This window comes from Cydia pomonella, chromosome 12 (genome assembly GCF_033807575.1).
Source record: "Cydia pomonella isolate Wapato2018A chromosome 12, ilCydPomo1, whole genome shotgun sequence".
Classification (NCBI taxonomy): domain Eukaryota; kingdom Metazoa; phylum Arthropoda; class Insecta; order Lepidoptera; family Tortricidae; genus Cydia; species Cydia pomonella.
Window position 1 is genome coordinate 4,486,800 of NC_084714.1, and position 11,599 is coordinate 4,498,398.

The 11,599-nt window shown below is 38.7% G+C and overlaps 3 protein-coding genes across 4 annotated transcripts; 2 read left to right on the plus strand and 1 right to left on the minus strand.

Annotated features, from left to right (window-relative positions):
• Positions 1-702: 702 nt before the first annotated feature.
• On the minus strand, positions 703-9,728 carry LOC133523298 (nucleolar protein 11). The gene is made up of 5 exons (XM_061858801.1): positions 9,499-9,728; positions 9,202-9,366; positions 4,631-4,837; positions 3,127-3,262; positions 703-1,769 (listed from the first exon to the last, which is right to left on the minus strand). Exons 1-5 carry the CDS (start codon positions 9,628-9,630, stop codon positions 715-717), a joined length of 1,695 nt encoding a protein of 564 aa, XP_061714785.1. The 5' UTR covers positions 9,631-9,728; the 3' UTR covers positions 703-714.
• LOC133523299 (uncharacterized) lies at positions 5,387-8,130 on the plus strand. 2 transcript variants are annotated; one of them, XM_061858802.1, is made up of 3 exons: positions 5,387-5,929; positions 6,723-6,932; positions 7,936-8,130. In XM_061858802.1, exons 1-3 carry the CDS (start codon positions 5,912-5,914, stop codon positions 8,080-8,082), a joined length of 375 nt encoding a protein of 124 aa, XP_061714786.1. In that variant the 5' UTR covers positions 5,387-5,911; the 3' UTR covers positions 8,083-8,130. The 2 variants fall into 2 exon arrangements, with proteins under 2 accessions (XP_061714786.1, XP_061714788.1); XM_061858804.1 differs by having other exon boundaries at positions 5,388-5,929; positions 6,732-6,932.
• A 195-nt stretch (positions 9,729-9,923) lies between the features above and the next one.
• LOC133523304 (alcohol dehydrogenase class-3) lies at positions 9,924-11,576 on the plus strand. The gene has a single exon (XM_061858808.1). The coding sequence runs from the start codon at positions 10,290-10,292 to the stop codon at positions 11,418-11,420; it is 1,131 nt and encodes a 376-aa protein (XP_061714792.1). The 5' UTR covers positions 9,924-10,289; the 3' UTR covers positions 11,421-11,576.
• The last annotated feature ends 23 nt before the right edge of the window (positions 11,577-11,599 follow it).

Here is an 11,599-nt window from a genome sequence, read left to right on the forward strand (position 1 = left end):
GACTGTACTTTAATTCTCTTCTATTATGTCTCAAATTATTTACACTAGCCACTTGGGTGTGTATTTGTTGATTTTAGTTCCAATAATGATCTTCCCAGTTATACCAATTACTTAGTAACACAGACTAGTGTTACTAAGTAATTGGTATAACTTGTTATAAGTATAGCTAAGTTATTTAACAAGGAATGATAGTTGCTGATAGTCTCCATGCAAGGATTCCTTCCTCGGAAAGGAGTTCACTACATAGGGACATTGGGCTAGATAGGGATGTTGAAAGAGAAGTCTCATTTCCATATAAATAAATAAATATTAGAGGACAATCTTACACAGATTGACTAAGCCCCTAACCACTACCACCACTACAAGACCACTACAAGACAAGGCTAAGTAAGTAAGGGTAAGTGACAAGGGCTAAGGGTTAGTCTTTGTGTCAGCGACCGATCGTAAAATCAGGCAGATCATGAAATTCCTATGCATATTGTGAATCATGAAAATCATTGACTCGTTCTCGGAGCCAAAGGATCCCCGAGCGGGGCTCTTATTTCTGGTCAGTTTGCCCTTCGGGTATCTGAAACAACGTAAGGAACCTATCCTACCTTTCTATTAGTTTAATATGACTACCGTCAAAACATTACACAGGAACTTTACGATCTGCCTGATTTTACGATAGGCCGCCGACATTTAAATGAATAAAAAACAATGTAGAAATAATAGTTATATTTCCATTAATTCAATAGAATATGGTAAATCTTCACCAGTTTCAACTGTTTTAGTATACAGGAGTTTATGCATCAGTGCAATGGTGCTATTGACCAAGTCAAGGTCTTGAATTAGGTCTTTAATTACTGCTAATGTCTGCGTCAACACCTCTGTGACCTTCTCGTCTTTCGTCATCAAGTATTGCTGGTAGAAAGCGTCCATAAGGACTGTACACCAGTCTAAAAGCTTATTTTCTTCAACTTTCACACCTTTCCCTGTCTTTAACAAACATGCTGCATATGCTAATAAGAATAGAGCGTTATCCAGAGACATACTACTCCTTAAATAAGTTATCAGAAATGAGTCACTAACTGTTATACCAAGTAAATAGTCCAGAAGGTTAAACTCCGATACATATTGGCTGTAAGCTTCAACAACTCTGTCGCTAATCGAAGCATCCGATTCTTCATTAATCGTTTTCATTACATGGTTTATTAAAAGCACAACCACCGATTCAGGAACATCTTTGAACTGCTTTAAAACGTCAACTATCCTCTCACAATTAATGTTAGATTCTTCAAATATATTATTAATGACTTGCGCACAGAGATTCCTTTCAGATAATCCTTGTTTTAGTGGTTTACCATTCCAAGTCAGTACTGATTCTGATTTATTCGTTGGTGATCCCCAATCGGCAATTTCTAAGCAATCATCTTCAACGGTATCATGCGAGCCTAGTAAACTCGACAGCTGACGTCTCTCTTCAATGACATAGGGTAAAATTCCAATATGGTTTGATGCTTCGAGAATAATCCGGTCATCAAAACAGTACAATTTGGCATCGGCGGTGTACATTTTCATGGGATATTTGCAGGAGCCGACGTTGAGGAGGACGTTGTAGGCGACTATGATGGCTCCGTCGCGGTCCGCGCTGCAGCCGAACGCCGCGACGTGGTTGTGCCCCATCGCGGCCAGCGACGCGCGCGCCGGCGCCGCCACCCACGGGATGGTGCCGACGGACTTCCAGTAGCGCCTCAATAGGTTGTAGGCGGTTATTTTGGAGTCGCTCCCTGAAATAAATAAAAAATAGTCTTATCATTCCCACTTGTATTTGAAATAGTAAGTTTCTGACGCATTGGTTCACGCGCATTTCAGCTTTAAATTTATAAGATAAGATTTATTTATTGTCATAACATAACTGTGTATGTAAAATGAGATCGCATGTCAAAATATAGAAAAAAAAGTCCAACAGTTCGCCCATTTTAGTCGTGCAATATTTATAATAACTAATATTAACAAATTCAAAACAACAACAAGACAATTTTAACTATCTACATGAAATATTCATTTAAACTATAAAAAAACCGGCCAAGAGCATGTCGGGCCATACTCAGAGTAGGGTTCCGTAGATACTCCTCCGTCACAATAAGCTAAACTGGAGCTTAAAGTATAGTACATTGAACAACCAAGGGATGAACTGTGGATGTACGTCTTTTTACTATGAAGGGGAAACTTTTTGCGATAACACAAAAACAGCTAAACTGATCATATCCGCTATAGTTTTCATTTAATGTCTTTTTTAAGCTCTACTTCCAAGATTTTTTTTCATATTTTTTGGACCTATGGTTCAAAAGTTAGAAGGGGGGGGATACATTTTTTTTCTTTCGGAGCGTTTATCTCCGAATATATTCACTTTATCAAAAAATGATCGTTGAAGACCCCTATTAGTTTTGAGAGACTTTCCAACGATATCCCACACAGTAAGGTTGAAGCAAAAAAAAATTTCACCCCCACTTTACGTGTAGGGGAGGTACCCTAAAAAAAAATTAGATTTTATTGTACGACTTTCTCGGCTTTATTGATTTATATATCCATGCCATATTTCAGCTTTCTAGCACTAACGACCACGGAGCAAAGCCTCGGACAGACAGACAGACGGACATCTCGAAACTATAAGGGTTCCTAGTTGACTACGGAACCCTAAAAAGAACATTTATTATACGACTAGTCATTTGGCTTAACGTAACTCATACCTGCAAGGTAACTTTGCTACGGAATGCACGTCCACAAGTGCGCGCTCGAAGCCTCAGAGGAACAATAGGTACTATAGAGGTGAGATGACCGAACAAGGTGGTCCTTTGGACCTTTGAGTAGGAGTATAGGTAAGTAGTAGAGCAAGCACTGTTATTGTTTGTCCGTCTTCTTCTAAGTTCTAATTGCCACGTCAACCTCACGAGCGTACGTACTTTCCAAAAAGATGGAAGAGTACTCAGAAATTTCTGTAAAAGTTATCTTTCATTTTGGTAATGGAATATTTCGATTACCATACAAAAATTTGAGAACTTTCTCAAATTATTATACGCTGGGAGCGTGTTGGGAGTTACTCGTACCTAGAGCCAGAGGATAAAAAAACAAAGTATCACTTACACAGGATGTAAACCATTTTCTCTGACGCGCTGATAAGCTGACTAATGACATACACGTCGGGCCGCGTAACTTTGACTCTGTGCAGCTTGGACTTGTCCATGTCTCCTAACTCCACTCTCAATGGGCACTGTATAATCTGAAACACAAATAACTCACTTTAATTGACTTATAAGTTAAGAGGTTTGCAATATATCGGAGTTTATATAGGATCCGACAACTTTGAAATCGTAAGCAGAGTGTGGCCTTGCCGTCAGGCCTGTCAATACGAATATCTTTCCTCATAATCCTGGTTATTCTTGATAACGCAGCATGTCGTTGTCTCTCTCCTTGAAACACAACGACATAACATTTTCTTGTAAGTGTTGACCGCCACAATTTCGTCATAGACATAGACATAGAATATTTTTATTTAACACCACATTGAAACATGTTTACAGGCAATACTACAAAACATTACAAGCCTTAAAATGAAACTTAATTAGGCACAAATTTATGTTTACATGTAGATATAAAAAACTTTTAAAATTATGATGCTAAAAAGGAGCGAACCTCAGCATGTGTTGCAGCAGGCTTACCTACTACAACGCTGGTTTTCAGGCCGACCCTTCGTACAATACGAATTTACTTGCTGCTTGTCGGAAACTGTATGGCTAAGACTGTTTGTGTAAAAAATAATATAGGTATGCAAATACATATATGTTTATGTTTATGGATATATTTATAAGATTATACTGTATGATACTATGACATATGTGATAGTAGGTTTAATGTTTAGGCTAAATAAATACGTTGGGTAATAAAGTATATATTGAGGAGATAAATAACATGAATGTAATAATTTTACTATAAGTAAGTACCGAGATTAACAAAGTTGAACGGCGCATAAGAACGATTTCGACCACTACAGATACGACGGTTTTACTCTAGGAGGTAGCATGCTTTGAAATTCTAGAAGTTGTTGTTTGAGTTTTAATTTAAAAGTACTAATTATATTTAAGTTTTTAATAGGTGGCGGTAAGTTATTCCAGCATTTTGTTGCTGAGTATTTAAAACTACCTTTGAAAACGGCAAAGTGACAGCGAGGCAGTAACAAATCATCGCAAACCGATCTGATTCCATACAAGCTTGACCTGCTACCACGAAATTTAAACTTATTAAATAGATACTCTGGTTTAGACGTTTTAAAAACACCAAATAACAGAGATGAAAGATGCAATTCTCTGCGTAATGACATTTTAAGAATACGTGCTGAGTTCAAGTATGGCGTCACGTGCTCTCGCGGGGCGACTCCAAAACAGTAACGTGTGCAGGCGTTTTGCACTCTTTGCACCATCCGGTCTGTACTAGCTAATAAACGTCGTCAGCATCTCTAATAATCCTGGACTCCTGGTTAATTATTGCAGACGCAACATATGTTGTTGCCTTTTCCTGGAACGAGCCAACGGATAGTGACGGTTTTTTACGTCTAATTAATGGCTAAATTACTTTCATTCGTATATCTCACCTCATAATCCAGCTCATTCTTGACAACGTAGCATATGTTGTTGCCCTTGATCTTGCAAGTGCTGACGGCCACAATCTCGTCAGCATCTTTAATAATTGCCTTGCCATCGTAAGAGTTGCGATTTTCGAGCGCGTAAGTCAGGGAGGCGCAGTTGCCGTTCGCGAAGATTATTAGCCCAGGTAAGACTCGGAAAATTGGAAGTGGGAACTGAAAAAGATAATATAGTTGATAATTTACTGCTTGATAAGGACTTCAATTTGGGAGTCTGGATTCTAGTCTAGATAGGTATACTATTACAGTATACACATTCTATAGGTGCAGTCCTTTTTTGATTTGCAAGTTAGGTACTCAAAGTACCTACTAACGAGGAGACAATCGGATCTTGACCGAGAAATTATTTCGCTACTAACAGGACTTAGGCATTCACAATCCCACATTCCCACACACGGACCAGTATAGCCTGCCCTCTGATCTCGCAGTTTTTAACCTTTTGACCGCCAAAGACGTCATATGACGCGCATGGCTACAACCCAATATCAACCTTCATGCCTACCGACAAGGTTCACGATTACGCGCCGCGTACGATAGGCGTGGCGTTCAAAAGGAGATTATAATTATTGTACGAATGTTAGTCTGTAAGATATATATCTATATGCCTTTGTTGCCTAACAAAAAATGATTTTTGATTTGATAGTTTCAGTCAGTCTTTAAGTCATACTTATTAATTAGCAATATACTAAATTGATTATTGGTAGGTAAAATGAAATCGAAGAGTGGTCAGTTAATTGTGGTATTGGAGGAGAGTTCACACTCACAGTAACAAAATGTTGGTTCCTATAATTGTAGTCACTCCCATAGATATATACCACCATACCAAACTACTCAGACGCAGCATAGGTACGCAAGTTTAGGCCTAGAACTCAATTATTGACGACAATTGATAATTTACGTATATATGTAGATACTGCTAAAGAAGTGTTCATTACATACAAAATTAGTATGGCTCATGTGTAGTGGGTTAGTGAGTAGGTGTAGCACCTAGCACTCAACTCAGAAAACATGAAAATAAGTATCAAAGTATTATCTTCGAATCCGCAAACTATTACTTCTCAGGGTTTCTATTTCCATGGTTTGAGCATGCCTCGGCGAGCAGTGATAATACTGCCCACTTAGGGTCTGAACTGAATGATAGCCAGTTATCCAATTGATCTGCAATAAGTTTAGTTTGCAACCTCGCTTGTGTTGGGCGAGCGACAGCACAAGGTAAACAAAACTGGCAATATGGACGCGATCATCATGGTAAAGTGGCATACTTTTTGTTTAAGCATGTGACGTAGTGAATTGGCTCAATACTGCCTGCCATGCCAAACATTGCCGAGCAGCTAAAATAGTAGTGTTTGATAATTTGGTAACACTCTGGACCAACATCAACATACGTATTTAAAAACAATTAGGAGGTCTCTAGTTGCTTTGTGTGTCAGTAATAATATAAGTTACAGTGTAAGATGAATTATTTTTCTTCTTCTTCTTCCTCGGTCCCTCACTGCTGAGGATCGCGACCATGTATGCTCTGTCTCCATATTGTGCGGTCATAAGCCATATAACGCACACGCACGCACTGCATGTTGCCGCAAACCACCCTCTTCACAGCATCAGACCATCTCGTGGGTGCTCTTCCTTGCGCACGCTTGCCATCCATTTGACTCGAGATAACCTGCCTTTCTAGGTTATGCTTTTTAGACCGCATGATATGACCAAAAAAGCTGAGTGAGCGTTGACATATTGTAGAGAGCCATGTGGTGATTTTCAACTCCTCTAGGATGGACTTATTCTTAGAAATTTAAATACATAATATATTTATTGTCTTAGCTGCAATATTTGCTAATGCTTTGTGTTCCATTTGTGTGTACAAATTTGTTCAAAACATAAGTTATGGCACTTATGGCTATGCATAAATAAATTATCTGTATTATTTTACAAATATAATATTTCTGAACATCACTAGCAACTACCTTTACTTTGACAATATACCATTCAAAAGAATCAGTATTTTCTTAACATATTAATTTAATTAATTATTTTTCTCGCCCAGGCCTTACAGTTGCACAGCATATCTAAAATGAAGATTGCGGCCTTCCTCCTCCTACTAGTAAATGACAGCCACAACAAGGACCTACTAGTTGGCAGCACTGATAACAGCACATTAACATACATGGAGGTAGCTTATAACAATGCTGAGCCTGCAAAGTCTTGGGAGGATGATGTTATATACTTCTCCGGTAAGGTGGATAAAACAATTAAGGTATGTAAGATGATAGAAACATTCATTGGGACTGCACCGGTAAAAGTACCACTTTGTTGCTTGCCATAAGGACGAGATTTGCTTCTATCTTTATACAAATAATCTTTCAAGGTGTCCTTATGGCAAGCGACAAAGTGGGACGTTTTGCCAGCCGCGGACAAAATTTAAAATCATTTTAGCATATATCTTCTTAGTTGTTGGACATATTTAATAGGAAAAATACCCATATATATATTTGGACCCGGGTATGTCCTTAAACTACGTCCAAAAGAGAGGTATGGGCAATGTGAATATCATCTCGCCTTGTGTGGTAGGGCACAGCACAGCAGATGTCATTCCAGATCTAGAGCAGAGCCCAACTGGGGAAGTACCTCCACCTTATAGAAAACCGCAGCCAAATAACACTTGATCCTACTCATAGTGTTGTGTTCCTGCCGGTGAGTAAGGTTGCCAGAGCTCAACGAGGGGGGGTGGGGTTAGGGTCGGCAACGCGCATGTAACTCCTCTGGAGTTGCAGGTGTACATAGGCTACGGAGACTGCTTACCATCAGGCAGGCCGTATGCTTGTTTGCCACCGACGTAGTATAAAAAAAAAAAAAAAAGATTTATATACCACTAGTAGAGTAGTCATCTCCAGCCACAATTTTTATTAGATTTTTCTACACAAGGTTTTACAAAATCGAATATTTTACAATTGTAGATGTGTTAATCTGTTTGGAAGAAACCATTTAGAGAGCAAATTATTTCACTTAATTTTTGTAAAAGTCTCATTAAGAATAAGAATAGTTAGCCCATTATTATTCCCATTTTAACCCACCATTATTGAATACAAATTCAACGAATAGTCTACAGCAGAAGTGGCTAAGCGGGAGAGGTGTACAAAATGACCATACACATTATACACAATATTTTCTTAGCAATAAAGTTTGTCCAGTTAATTTTAAATTCTTCATCTTAACAAATTTTGCCCCTGAGTGAATAACATCATACAACATTGTTTCAGGCCATAAAGGTGCAGGATCTGGATGAAACCAATGAAAAGGACATTGCTATTATCATTGCAGGCGGAGTGGCACATAATTTTGTCAATATAAGCCTAAAGAGTGACCCAGGATACAGCCTTAATTACAAAATTGAAATATACTCATAAATATTCAAAGTAACATTCTCAATTTATTTTCTACAGAAAATAGGATATGTTATACCTTTAAACGAGCAATTCTTGTATATATATATATATATATTTCTGTGATCTCGGAAACGGCTCTAACGATTTCGCTGAAATTTGGTATATGGGGGTTTTTGGGGGTATACAATCTATCTACATTAGTCTTATGTTTGGGAAAACGCGTGTTTTCGAGTTTTCATGCGTTTTTCTTTCGACGCAGAATATGGTCGCTAATTTCGTATTGCCGGCCACTGTCCGTCTGGTCCAGCTGGTTAACACGCGGACTGCTAAACGAGTGTTACGGGTTCGAATCTCGCCCGGTGTATAACTTTTGTTTTTTTTTTTATATATTCAAGTTTATATATAATTTTTTTAATTTTTATTGTTTTAGACAAGTTTATTTTACTAAAAAAATGACCTATGTAATAAGAAAAATTGACAATACATGGCGTTACTCTGTGACAAGTGCTGTAAGGTTAAAATCGATTGTAAATAATAATAATTGTCAGTTCACATTTTACTTTTTAAGTTTATGTAGATTATCAGCGAGCGGTCGCCCATAAATAATTTATTAAACATACCTTTAAACGAACAATTATTGTAATATTTATATTTTTCAGGGATCTCAGAAATGGCTCTAATGATTTCGATAAAATTTGCTTTATGGGGGGTTTCGGTGATAAAAAATTGATCTAGGTCTCTGGGAAAACGCACATTTATGAGTTGTTATATGTGTTCCGAGTAAAGCTCAGTCTCCCAGATATTAATTTATTAAACATAAAATATTGAGAGCTGTGTATAAACCTAACTTATTTCTTTAGTTTTTAATTACCTACTGTCAATTTATATGATAATTTACATTTTACCTAGTTTTAAGTATTCTAGTGCATTGCAATGTTACAGAATTAATGAAATTATTCAAATAATACATTTAATAATTACATAATTTTAATATGTGTGTTCGTTTTTAATAGCAAATGTGGAAGAGATGCCATTACCATAGTGATACCATGGCCATTGTCATATCGTGGTCACCATGGTAGTATTTATCTTCTTCTTCGTTTCGCTAGTAAAGTTAGAATCAGACAGATTATTGCTTACCTTATATTTCTTAACTTTGTCCAAATTGTCTGAATCTTCCTTCCACATTTTTATCGTATTATTGTTGAAGACACCCACATAGCAACTGTTCTCTGTGTCGTAAATGACTGGCGCCGTGATGTGATCCTTGGACGTCCATCCTCCCGTCTGTTTTTGATCTGTAAGCTACATTGTAAACATTTTAGACCATAACCTCACTTTTATACATTTAGTAATTCATGTTTCATGAACATAAAGTAAACATATTCTTAAGATCTGATTTATTGTGCTTCTTCTTGGTATTTTAAAGCGGCTTACCCTGTATTTGTTGACCACATTGCGCCCCAAAGTAACAACAACAGTTTGTTCTTCCTTATCCTCTGATATTCCGAGGAAGCTCTTCTGATCAATCAAGGGACACAGCACATAGTAACTCTGTAGTTTAGCCATTATTGACGACTAATTCACGCTGTAAATATTTTAAACCATGGATTTTAATAAAAAAAAGCACATGGACATATATCTGTTTCGCATTCAGGCCATTTCAGGTATTACATACAATGAACTGTCATAAAGACTTCTTCTGTCACTGTCAGATAGTGAATGTAATCTTTACATAAGTAGTTTTAAACGTTAGCTTGAATAGCACATTTTAGTGTACAGTCGGTACAGTCCACCTTCCAAGTTTGCAGTTAGAAACAAAACAAACGTCGTGTGTTAAAAAGTAACTAATAGTTTGTAGACCGAGGTATTAGCGAAAAATGCGAAAATAAACTTGTTCAGTAGTGCTGCCAAGCCTATGAAGCCTAGCTTTTGGAGTTTAAAACATAAGTTTGTCGACGTTGCTGTTTTTGTTAGCGCTGTTGCTGACTGTGCAACTTTTATTCCGTTCGCTCTATCCATTTGTGTCGTTCACGTTCAAGGTCGCGGTTTATCGTCAGTCCCCCAATTCCATTACATCACTATTTATAATTTTCAAGTTCTTATCACATGTGTACGAATACGACTTATTTACTTATCAATCAAGTTTAAATTGAAGTTTATAGCATTTGCTCACTTTCTGATCGGAAGTCGGCCGGAGTGCACATTCCAATAAGCCGGTATTCAACATGTCTACAGCTGGAAAAGTGATCAAGTGCCAAGCGGCGGTTGCCTGGGAGGCCGGGAAACCTCTTTCTATCGAAGAAATCGAAGTGGACCCTCCTAAAGCGGGTGAAGTCCGCGTGAAGATCACCGCAACCGGCGTGTGCCACACCGATTCTTACACTTTATCCGGAAAGGACCCGGAAGGTGTGTTCCCTGTCATTTTGGGGCACGAAGGTGGTGGAATCGTCGAGAGCGTCGGCGCGGGCGTCACCGCGTTCAAAGCCGGCGACCACGTCGTCCCGCTTTACGTGCCGCAGTGCAAGTCTTGCAAGTTCTGCCTCAACCCGAAAACTAACCTCTGCCAGAAGATCCGCATCACCCAGGGCCAAGGAGTGATGCCTGATGGCACCCGCCGCTTCCGCTGCAAAGGTAAAGAGCTCTACCACTTCATGGGCTGCTCAACTTTCAGTGAATACACTGTTGTCTCTGAAATTTCTCTTTGCAAAGTCAACGAAAAAGCCGCTCTGGACAAGGTGTGCTTGCTCGGCTGCGGTATCCCCACTGGTTATGGTGCAGCTCTAAACACTGCTAAAGTTGAACCTGGCTCCAACTGCGCTATCTTTGGTCTTGGAGCTGTAGGTTTGGCTGTTGCTCTTGGTTGCAAAGCTGCTGGTGCCAAGAGAATCATTGGTGTAGACATCAACCCAGACAAGTATGAGATTGCGAAGAAATTCGGTGTCAACGAATTTGTCAACCCTAAGGACCATGACAAACCCATCCAGCAGGTTCTTGTTGACTTGACTGATGGTGGTTTAGATTACACTTTTGAATGCATTGGTAATGTTAACACCATGCGGGCGGCTCTTGAGGCTTGCCACAAGGGCTGGGGAGTCTCTGTGATCATTGGAGTGGCTGCTGCCGGAGAAGAAATCAGCACCCGTCCATTCCAGCTTGTCACTGGTCGCACATGGAAGGGAACAGCTTTCGGAGGATACAAGAGCATTGACAGTGTCCCCAAGCTTGTAGAGGAATACCTGACCAACAAATTGCCTATTGACCAATTTGTGACCCACAATGTGCCTCTCAAGGAGATCAATGAAGCGTTCCACCTGATGCACACCGGCAAGTCCATCCGTGCTGTTGTCCACCTATAATTTACAATTGTGCTAAGCACTTATGAAAACCAGTTATACTCGCACATTTATAATATTGTACAAAACATATAATATAAAGCATTTATTATATGTTAACCCAGTTGTAAGTTTATGACAGCATTGTTGGTGTTTGAATACTCTATATTTTTCACATTATCTTTTGTTTTATTGGTCAGTCC